The sequence below is a fragment of the Sarcophilus harrisii genome, chromosome 6 (genome assembly GCF_902635505.1).
Source record: "Sarcophilus harrisii chromosome 6, mSarHar1.11, whole genome shotgun sequence".
NCBI classification, from domain to species: Eukaryota; Metazoa; Chordata; class Mammalia; order Dasyuromorphia; family Dasyuridae; genus Sarcophilus; species Sarcophilus harrisii.
In genome coordinates, this window is record NC_045431.1 from 37385553 (window position 1) to 37397693 (window position 12141).

General features: G+C 38.6%; 1 protein-coding gene across 2 annotated transcripts in view; it reads right to left on the minus strand.

Annotated features, from left to right (window-relative positions):
- The window catches only part of LNX1 (ligand of numb-protein X 1), a 208876-nt gene that overhangs the window by 104349 nt on the left and 92386 nt on the right, over positions 1-12141 (minus strand). For both annotated transcript variants that reach the window (XM_031942611.1, XM_003773249.4), the window contains exon 2: positions 3709-4189. In XM_031942611.1, the coding sequence (XP_031798471.1) occupies positions 3709-4100 (392 nt within the window). In that variant the 5' untranslated portion in view covers positions 4101-4189. The remainder of the gene's footprint in view (positions 1-3708; positions 4190-12141) is intronic.

A 12141-nucleotide genomic window follows, 5' to 3' on the forward strand; every position in this document is an offset into this window, starting at 1 on the left:
CCAAACAGTAGCTCAGTCTCAGAGTTCCCCCAGGAGAATTCTGAGCCTTGGAATCAGAAACAGTAGTCAGAGAGCCCTGTGGCCAGGCCTTCTGCATGAGGCAAAGTAATCTGCACCCCTACTTTTAAGCAGGGAGTATGGTTTTTTACCCAAAGATTTATATGCAACTTGGTTCACTTAAAATCTGTTGACTAAAGTTGTTGACTAAGTGCAAGATCCCGGGTGAAACAGCAGCAGAATTTGTTTAAACAGCCAGCATACGACATGAATATGTAATTCAAAGACTTCGCAGTGGCCCCATCAATAGCCTCTAACAGAAGCTTTGGCTGAGGGCAAAAATATTTCTCAAACATCAGTTTCTTCTTTCAAAGCAGAGGGCCCCTTAATCTTTTTTGTGTGTGCTGAGACCCCTTTGGCAATCTGATGAGCTGATGGATCCCTCCTCCAAAGGGGGAACATAATAGCATGTATCTCTGAGATTGTATCCCGAGGATAAAATGAGCTATTTGTAAAGTGCTTTGCAAATCTGCTTGAAAGGGAGAAAAAGCAAAGTCCCTGGCTAAAGGAAATTTTAAAAATATTTTCTTTATTTTCAAGACTTTTTATTTTTTTTTAAACATAAGGAGGTTTAAGACCTAATGGTTCCAGTTTCCAGGGTTCCCAACTGGCAGATCCAAGTTTGACACCAGCCCCCACTGAAAAGAATCCCTTTAATTCATAGACTATATTCATTCTCACACTAGTGGTTTTCAGAACAGCCCCCCCCCCCCAAAAAAAAATAAACTTCAAGAAAATACCTTTTTTTAAAAAAGGGTAAAAGCTATATTTAAAACCCTTGAAATGAGGAGTTACTCACTGGCATCAAAAACCTACTTCCATCAGAGCCCTCAAGACTTCAGACAGGATTGTTCCCAAGTAATAGTACTCTGCTTAAGAAAACAATCCAGCTCAGTAATCTGCTTTTCAAGTTCAAGGAAGTAGAGAGGTATTAACAGTTTAATCCTCTTAAGATCCCCAGCCAGGATCTGAAGCGTGTGTTTGTATGATTTCGAGCCTATAGGTGAACATGGCAAGCCCTCTCAGAGGGCTGCCTGAAGCCCAAAGGGATTCCTCAGTCCACCAGCCTCAGATTCTTAACCCCCGTCACAGACACCTTTGTGCCACAAGACTAGAGCCTTGTAGGAAATGTTGGTTCTAACCCACTTAGAAAACTGAAATATGGAAGGGGTCAAATTTTAAGCCAATAACTCACTTCAGAGGGACTTTCCTATTTCCATGGAATGCTTGAGCAAACACTTAAGGTCACAGATTTAGAGGGTCTTTGAAGTCTTCTAGTCCAACATACTCATTTTACAGATAAGGAAACTGAGTCCCACAGAAATGATTGTGTAGAATTCAAACCCAGGACCTCAGATTCCAAATCCAAGCAATACCAATAGCTCACGTTTTTAAAGCACACCTACTATGTTCCCGGCACCGTACCAAGTACTATACAATTATTATAATCTCATTTGATCATCATGACAACCCTGAGAAGTAGATACTGTATTATTTCCATTTTACGAATGGACTGAGGCAAAGAGTGAATTGTCCAGCTAGCAGTTATGGTTGTTGTTCTGTCATTTTCAGTCATGTCCGGCTCTTCCTGACCCCATTTGGGGTTTTCTCGGCAAAGATATTGGAGTGATTTGTTATTTCCTTCTGCAGCTTACTTTACAGATGAGGAAACAGAGGCAAGGGGGATTAATCGACTTTCCCAGGGTCACATAGCTAATGTCTGAGACTGGATTTAAACTCAAGAAGATGAGTTGTGACTTGTTATTAGTTCCATACCAGGAAGGGGATTGCTGTTAATACCCCTGGTTCTTGAATTTAAAAAAGCAGATTACTGAGCTGGGTTGTGTTCTTAAACAGAGTACTATTATTACATGGGAACAATTCTGTCTAAGGTCTTGAGAGCTCTGCTGCTTCCTTGAACTATCTGCCTTAATGCACGATTCAAATCCATTTGGGGATTCAATCCCCTTCCAGGTATTTTCTAAAGCAAAGTCTTTAAACTGAGTTTTTTAAAAAAGTGATTTCTGTTGGATAAGTATGTGGTTTTTCATTCTTCATGTGCCCCTTTCGATGCGACTCAAAAAGCTGTTGAATCCTTTCTCGCAGCTTTCAGAGATCACCAATGGAGTCTTGTATTAAGCATTTTACAAATCTTGGGAGGAACAATGAATGGTTGCCATATTGTGTTTAGGGAGCATGTGGTGGTTTAGAATTGTCCACAGGCCAAAGCTTCTTTTCTTAAAGGAAGTTCCTCGACACATCAAGTTCTAGTCTAAAGAACCATCCTTTCTCATCTGATGGATGCCTTCCATATTAGTACCCTTAATATCTATGATTACTGAGAAGGGACATGGATACCCTATGGACATCATAGTAGAGTCAGAAAGCTCTGTAGTGAAATCCTGCTTCTGACACAGGTTCTATAACTGTGAACAAGCCACTCACGCCCTCTTTGGGCCTCAGTTTCCTCAGTTGTAAAATGGTAATAATAATATCTGCAGCATCTCCTTCATAGGGTTGTCATGAATCATTTAATGCCTCAAGTCCCCTAGGCACCTTAGACTAAAAATCATAGGGCAAACATCTATGTGTCGACTGTGAGTCAGGGTTACAGACCCAGAAGAGACACTGCTAGATCAAAAGATATGCACAGTTTGACAGCCCTTTGGGCATAGTTCCAAACTGAGCTCCAGAATGGTTGGATCATGATTTAATTTACTCCCACTATATGTCAGTCACTCACTGTACTAGGTGCTACTAAGACAAAAATGAAACAGTTTACTCTTCAAGAGCTTATAGTCTATGGGGGAAATGACATATACATAGCCAAACAGAGAGATGAGTGGGCAGATAGATAAATAGATGAGTAGATAGAAATATATACAAATATATATATATATATATATATATATATATATATATATATATATATATAGTTAAATCATCATATGATCTTCCAAAGAATAAGTCCCTTGTTCTCTCAATTCTAAAACTGAGGGAGCAGAGATAAATGTCAGCCTTCTCCAAAATGATCAGTATCGTTTATGATCATTTAACGAAATGATTAATATCGTTTTAGGATCATTCAACCTTTGCTGAGAAGTGTGAACATTCCAGGTAGAGAATCCGCCGCAGGGCTGGACCCGGTGCTCGCCCTGGGACTCACACAGATAAATGATGCAAAGTTACCTGGGAGTGCAAAAGCCCCGTATAAATGGCCAGCAAATGTCAGTGATGGGTGAACTCAAACAGCAACATCAGCCAAGGCCCACTCATCACATCACATTGCTCCAGGCTCTGGGGTGGTTCCAGATATAGAGAATCACTCAGAACCTGCTAAGGTTTTTCTTCATGAGTTTTAAACTCTCTCTCTCTTCCTCTCTCCACCTACTGTCATCTTTTCTTTCCCTTTCTCTTCTCTCCCTCTATTTCCCCTGCTCTTTTTCTAGGTTGGTCCAAGTCAAAATTACCTAAATCCTACTCCAAATGAATTTTCCATGTGTTATACAGGAAAAAAAAAAAAAGACACCAGACTCTCCTGATCTGTTCATTGCACTTAAAGCCAACCATCCATGACATTTGGAGACATAGTTAACTTGCCTTCCCAGACAACTGGGATTTCCTGAATCTGTTTGGAAAAAAGGGACCTACCTGGTCTGAAAATGATATTCGAGGTCACAGCGCTGCAAAACTTCTGAACAGTGTTCTGTGAAAGGGCAGGTCACCATGAGCTTATTCAAGAGCTTATTGACTAGGATACTGGACTTTTTGCAGTTTTGCAATATGATTGTTTTGCGATCCACGGGACAAAAGTCTTTTTCCACTAAGAAGTTCGTAAGGCAGAGCGTGCAGTAGGTATGGCCACAGGGAGTGTCCAGGGGCTCCAGCAGAGCTTGCAGACAGATGTGACAGATGAGGTCATCATCTACTTCCTCCGCATAGCTGTAGAAGTGGTTCTCCTCCGGGGAGTGGGTTTGGCCACAAATGGCACATAGTGTTTCAGAGGTGGAATCCGGGTCTTCGAAAGGATCTGGCTGAATCATGACTGATAAGGGGCTGATGTGACTGAAAACCAATTAAAAGGCAATTCTTTAGGTAGTCCCTCAGTTTATCCTGGGAGCCATCCATATACCTAAAGGAAAAAGAATAAGGAATCTAAATAACTCTCATATAAATTGAAGACCCAGACCTCGGGAGGGCACAGTACATTGTGGTTCATTGGGTGGAGAACTGGCTGAAGCTTTAGAAATCTGCAGCGTTAGTACCAACTCTAATGCTGACATGTAATTTTGAAGAGTTACTTGGTGTCTGTTTACCTCTACTTCCCCATCAATCAGAATAGGGACAATGATATTTGTTTCTTTAACCTCATCATCTGGGTGTGGAAAGAATGAACTAATAATATCCACAGAGCACTGTGAGTACCTCAGAAGAAAGGTACCATAGAAAAACAAAGTCTTGTTAATAAAATTAAATAGTTCTGTGATTTATAAGGAAAGAATGTCCTGACGGTCAGAACAAGGAGGAAAACAGTTAACTCTTTGGTATCTTTCTCCATTTTTACTTCTTTCTCTCTTGCTTCTAAAAGATTTTGCAGTGGAAATATGTATGGAAGAATTGCACAGGTTTAACCTATATTGGATACTTGCTGTCTGGGGGAGGAGAAAGGGAGGGAGAAAAATTTGGAACACAAGGTTTTGCAGGGGTGAATGTTCAAAACTATCTTTGCATATATTTTGAAAAATAAAAGCTATTAAAAATTTATGGAATAAAAAAATTTTTTTTAAGTATTTGCAAGACAAAGACACAGAGTGAGAGGAAGTATGGTATAGGAGATGATTTAGGCTCCAGGAAGACTTAAAACTCAAATTATACCTGACACAAATGAATTGGGGACACCTAAAAAAGTCACAGAACTTTTCAATGTCCCCAGACAATTACCTAAGGACGTGGAGAAGAATTGCAGCTCTGAACTGGAAGAATAGTCTTGTTTTGTTTTTTTTTTCTCACCAGGTGGTCCCTAAATCAATTAAATTATAAGTCCAGTCCAAATAAATTATAAGTCCAAAATTTAAAAGACAGGGAACATATCGTCTGGGTTTATAAGCTTATGATTATTATTATTTTTTCTTTTTGCTGAGGCAATTGGGTTAAGTGACTTGCCCAGGGTTACACAGCCAGGAAGTGTTAAGTGTCTGAGACCAGATCTGAACTCAGGTCCTCCTGACTTCAGGGCTGGTGCTCTCTCCACTGTACCACCTAGCTGCCCCGTATGATTATTTTTTGAAACCACTAACAAGAATTAGATTAAAACCATAGCTTTAGAACTTGAAAGTCAAAGTTGAAGAACTCTCAGTTTACAGAATAGGGAAAGCGAGGCAAGCTATTTGCCTCAAATCCCAGAAGTAGGGTGTAAATCCTGGTTCTCTGACCCTTAAGCAGGTGCTGGATCATATTGGTTAGCCTTTAACTAAAGTGTATACTGGGTGAAAGAAAATAAAACCTAGGGCTAAATGCAAGAAGGTTGTTCTAATGCCTCCTGAAATAGAAACAGCCTATGAATGAGTTTGTCCCACAAACATCTGGGACAGGATTGAAGAGCACTGATTGACAGCTCAGCCAGCCAGTGACAGGAGAGGATGATGTCTACTGAAGGCTGAACAAATCCTCCATTGATTTAACATGAGGGAATCATGAGCTGCCTGTCTCTGTTGCTTCTTCCCAAACATCAGAAAAATAGCAGATGTTACTTAGCCCTCAGACTCTCTATCTTCCCGTCTTGTAAATGGCAGGAAGGAGAGACTTCTAGCTGGACCTCCAACATCCCTAAAAAGAACAATCTTTCCAGATGCTCCAATGTGTTCATAATCTGGAGAACCTTCGCTTTCTCTTGCTATTTTTCCTTGTGTGAAGAGACCCTTAAAAGAAAAATAAAAAAGAGCTAATCGAACAGCTTCTATCTGTTCTTGAGCTCCTGGGAATTCAAGTGTTCCTGGTTTTTTACATTCTGATGTCATAAAACATTCCTTCGATTTTCAGGAAGGACAGAATTCCCGGTGGGCCAACGGAATTCCCTGAACTCACAGGATGCTGCGATGCCTTTTGCCCGGCCCTAACTTTATTACTCTGCTCAGGGATCCCAATTGTCCCCACACTTACAGGCCAAACACACCACTGGAGCTCTGTTACATAAATCACTCCTTTAGTATTCTGCACCAGGGGCCTAAGAGACCCAGTGCACCTTTTTAAGGTGCCTAATTTACAACCAGGAAGTCACTAAGGCCACGGACAGAATCTGATTCAACATTAAGAGAAATTTAAGATCCTGGAGCGGGTTCAGGACAAAAAGGTTCCCCAAACTTTGTCTCGTCTCAGGCAGAAATAAAAGCCTTCAAGGTTTCCAATGGAGTGCAAAGCCCCATAAATAACTTAAAAGGAAAATGGTTTGGAAATAGCCCAATGGTGGAAAAAGCATGCTGCATCTCTTGGCCCAAATCGACAGGGTCTGTGGATAGTTTGTACAAACAGAGACTTATCATGGAGAAAATGTTTACTTCAGACTTTCACTGAACGGGGCTGTTTACATATTTATAACCGATTTAGATGCTCAAAACAGTTACTTTCCAGGCAAGAGATGAAGGTAAAATCTGCCATAGGAAAGCATTGAGTGGGATCAAAGATTGAAAAGGACCTTAGAGAGGACCCGAGTTCAAATACACTCTCACTTACTTAACACTTACTAACTTATAGCTATATGACAGAGGAAGGAAAGAAAGAAGAAAGGGAGGAAAGGAGAGAGAGAAAAGGAAGAAGGAAAGGAAGGAGGAAGGAAGGAAGGAAAGGAGAGAAAGAGAGAGGGAGAGAGGGAAGGAAGGGGGAAGGAAGAAAAGAGAGAGAGACAAACAGAAAAAGAGAGAGAAAGAAAAAGAAGAGAAAGAAATGAGAGAAAGAAAAAAAGAGGGAGGAAGAGAGAGGGGGAGGGTGGGGTGAAACGGAGAAGGCCAGAGACAGAGACAACAGAGAGGGAGAGAGAAAGAGAAAGGAAAGGAAAGAAAGGGATCTTAGAGACAATTTCAAGGCTCAAGGTCACATAGCAAGTAACCCAAGTCAATAGCATGGTTACAATTTGAACTTAAGTCCTTTATTTTTTAAAGGGCAGCTAGGTGGTGCAATTGATAGAGCATCCAGACTGGAGTCAGGAAGACTCATCTTCTTGAATTCAAATCCAATCTCAAATACTTACTAGCTATCTGACTCCAGGCAAGTCACTTTAACCTTTTTTGCCTCAGTTTCCTTCTCTGTAAAATGAGTTGGGGAAGGAAATGAAAAATTACAGCATATCTTGGGCAAGAAAACCCCAAATGGGATCATAAAGACTCAGACATGACTGAATAACAACAACCTCTACTCTTAAAATTACATTTGATGATCCCAAACTTAGGAATTGAAGAATATAATCATTTAGTCCAGCTCCTTCATTGGAAAAACTGAACCCAAGTAAAAAATATATTGAGTAGAACTACTTCTAATTATTAAAATATAAAAACAACCTAAATGCTCATCAATTGACTAATGTTTGAAAAAGTTATATACATAGAAGCATAACTGGCATTATTTTGATCTCTTTTAACTGAAAAGCAAGAACCTGTTTTATGGGGCCACTGCTCTTGTTTCTATTTTGACAGATATTAACTTGATATGTGTATGTAAAATAAGTTTATATACTTTCTGTGAGTTCTTATTCCAATATATTAATTTAGTTAAAAGGAAATTTCCGATTAGAATCATCTGATGAAAAGAGGCGGGTTTTTTCCTTTTTTAATGTTGTTAAAATATACCTTTAGTATTCAGCACCAAGAGCTTCAAACATTTAAATACACTTTTAAAAGTATATGTATCACCATGCCTAATTTATAACCAGGAAGTCCCCAGTTAGGAAAATTCCTAACATTTAAGCTTGAGGTTGGGTTTGATGCCTAATTTTCTCATTTTCTCTCTTTCTCCTTTCTCTTTCTCTCTCCCTCCCTCCCTCTCCCTACCTCTCCCCCCCACCTCCCCCCAGCCAATGTGAAAGTGGATATATCTGTTTGTCTTTGTCTGTTCATCTGTCTCTTGGTTATACTCAGGAATGGAAAGGGGCACTTGGGTAAGGAACAAGCCTTTCCCCACTTCTCTCAGTCCTTGAATAAATTAGATACTCTGGGACCATCAATCCAAGGCCTTCTAGGCTATCTCTTCTCATCTTACCTAGCTCCTCAGCCCTCTCTTCTGTTTCTCCTTTTCCTGCTTTCCCAAGATCTTGGCTCTCCATTTCCAAACCACTCCCAAATCTCTTATCCAGCTCTCCCTCTTATACCAATTCCTTTGGATGAAACCAGGTCCGTCCCACAACACTTAGATGGATTCAAGGAGTCCAGACCAAGTTTATATTCAATAAACTTGACTAATTTAATCAAGGAATTTTTACTTTTAATGACTTTTAAGTGCAAGGGATAATCAACAGGACCCCATCTTTATATTGTAGTCTACATTTGTAGGAATAGCGTGGCCACATCCTAATTCTCACCTGAATGCATTATCCTAAGGCAAGATCGGGACACTTCCCTGGGCCTCAGCAAAGATCCAGCTCAAGTATTTCTAGGAAGCTTTTCTTTCCTAACTGCTAGTCCCCTTCTCCCCGCTTCCAAATAACCTAGTATTTAGATAGATTCCAATTTTTTTTGTATTTCTTGACTTTATGCTTTTATATATAATTCTTTTCCCCCATTCAAATGTAAATTTCTTGGGAGTAGGGATTATTTCACTCTGTATTTATATCCCTTTATGTCAGGAACATGTGCCCACTTGTTTGAATTTGTTGTTGCTTCTTGTACAACTTTTAGTGACTCAAATTTTTTTTTTTTTTTTTTTTTTTACAAAAATACTGGAGCTCATTTTACAGGTGAGGAAACTGAGGGAAACAGGTAAAAATGATTTGCCCACAGTCACACAGCTCGTGTCCGAGGCTGGATTTGAACTTGAGAAGATGAATCTTACTGATTCCAGCACTGTGCACTATAGTGCCCCTTCTGGTCCTAGAAAGATTCCTACTTTCCCCCAAGACTCAACTTAAGTCACCTTTCCCGTTGCCCTCTTGAAATAATTTTTAGGCAATTGCTACATGTATGCTATATGCCTCGGATAGAATTCAGGCTCCATAGGTCTGAGGGTCTTTCTTTTTTGGTTTTCTATCGCCATGATTAGCACAGTGCTGGAATCTAATAAACCTTTTATAAATATTTGTCATATTGAAAAACAATGTGCATGCTAAAATGACTATATGAAATTTATATTTACATATATTATTTATATTATATTTACATATAATATAATATACATACATTTATATACACAAATACAAAGCTGAATGAATAAACAAAAAGCAGGAGATGTTATAGAGCAAGTGATAATTCATTTTAAAATATAAACAATTGCTAAATAATTTATTTTTTGAAAATGAATTTCTCTTTCCTCTCGGTCCAACTCAAGGTACTAACTACCCAGAGCTTTCTTCTAACTCCCCTTACTGAATATGAATTTCTCCCTTAAGTTTTTATTTTGTTTTGTTTTCCCTGAGGCAATTGGGATTAAGTGACTTGCCCAGGGACAAGCTGTCCCCTCCCTTAAGTTTTTTAAAGCATTTTGTACCATTCCTCTTTTTTACCTTAGACCAAATATCCTTCCTGTAAATGTCTTATTCCCTACATTCCCCAAATAAGATTATAAACCCTTTGAAGGACAGGAAATGACATTTTAAAAATTTTATGATCCTCAATGCTTTGTACATTATAAAGTACTTAATAAATACCTGTAAGTTTTAATTGAATAAAATGGTCAAATGTTAGTATTAGAACTAGCTCTAGAACCTAGGTTCAAATCTGGTCTAAGACACATACTAGTTCTGTGACTTTGCCATTTAACTTGTCTTTAACTTATTTCCTCATCTGTAAAATAAGATGGGGAGGGAATATAGACTCAATGACTTCTAAGATCCTTTAAGGTCTAACTCTATGATCCAATTTTCTTGACTCTTCGGACAGTGACGTTTCCAATCGCAATTATGCTACCTCACCTTTTCTTTACTTAAATGCAGCAGACAAACCCAGACTGGCAGCACCAATAATGGGAAAGATGACTGGAAAGGTTAAAAAAAGTGATTACATCTAAGGTTGGGCTACTGAGGGACAAGGGGACGTGTTTGGGCCAGACTTCATGGATGCTCCTAAAGCCGCCATTCCTGCTAGTTTTGGGTGTCTGTGTAACTAGAATGCTGAAGTCGGGAAGACAAGTGTTCCAATCAATCTTGCCATTTACTGGTTGTGTGACCTTAGGCAAGTCAATGAACTCTGCCTGCTTCAGTTTTCTATCTATAAAATGGGCTAATAACACTTAGCTCCCAGCATTGTTGTGAGGCTCAAATGAGATCTCTGTAAGGCTCTTTGAAAACCATAAAGTGCTTATATAAATGCCAGCTATTGTTTTTCTTTTCACCATCATCATCATTTTTATGTGGCAGTTTACAGCACTGACCTACAGAGGCAAGGCTTTACCTGGCACCCAACAGAGCTAGAAGATCAAAACAAGAGCTGATGGTTTTCTATCATCTGCTTCAGAAGAAAAGTTTCCCCAGCACTTCTGTATTAAGAAGTATTCACAGTCACTAAAAGGAAGCGAAATTCTGAATAATTGCAAAAACCAATAATGGTCTTGGTGAGCATGTAATGAAACCTATTCCGAGACACAGGGAGGCAAAATTTTGCTACCCTGTAGAGTGGGGGTCATTCTGTGGGTTGGTTTTGCTTAATAGCTTTCCTTTGTGGCAAGGGAGAGTTCAATTCCAGAGGCAGAGGAGTAGATCCAAGGAAGGGGAGAGGGGGAGAAATATATATATATATATACTGAAAAACTAATTTTTTAAAGTCTATTTATTAAATAGGGAAGCTAGGTGATACAGTAGTAGTTAGAGCGCTAGGGCAGGAGTTAGAAAGAGAAAAGTTCAAATCGAACTTCAGATACTTCCTAGTTATGTGACCTTGGGCAAGTAAAGCATTTGACCCCGTTTGCCTCAGTTTCCTCAACGCTAAAATGAGCTGAAGAAGGAAATGACAAACCACTGCCATAGCTTGGCCAAGAAAACACCAAATGGTCATAAAGATTCAGGCTCAATTGAAATGACTGAATAACAAATTTCTTAAAAGTTGAGATTTACATTCAGAATTCTAAGTTCAATCTATATTTTTCTATTTCTCTTATTTCCTATTCCTATATATGTTTTCTTTGCCAATTTTATTTAATGAGTTATACTGGGTTTTTAAAACTTATTTATTTGATCAATTTAGTTTTTGGTAGTTAACATACTGGAGAAATTTCTTGAATATTGTACCTATCAAAACCACATCAATATTGCTAACAAGTATACTCCATATGTTTAAAAACTCTGATTTTCCTGCCTCTGATATTTCAAAGGTCCCAGAACAAAAGGATTCCTGAGATTCCCTTTGCACGGAACCCATCAAAGTAACCTATGGACAGAATGGGTTAAGACTGATGTTTTTTTCTCTAACAAAGATTTCTTTTTTTCCCCCTTTGCACAGTTTGAATTCTCTGGCGTTCTCCTGTATAGACAAACCAGGCTCTTAATTTAATTTTAATGTCAACACTCGTGTATCTTTTTTAGCTGTGCTTTAGATTAAGACTAGATAAACAGAAACAGATTGTGAAAAAGTTGACCATCTAAGCAACTTTGTCCGCTTCAATAGAATTAAATGGGCAATATTTTTTTTAAACAATAAATTATTTACCTAATTATTCTTATTCTAACTAAACTATCTCAGGAGTATTTAAACTATTTTATTTATATACAGATGAGAGAATTTTAAGATATTTTATCTATATACAGCTGGTAATTAAGAAGGAAGTTACAAAACAAGTGTTAGAAGTTAAACTATTTCCATCAAAGAGTAAAAGAAATGGTCTGAGATTGAATGAAAAATGTCAAGCCAATCTGTTTGAATTTAAATATTAAGGATTTAAGTCATATATGTA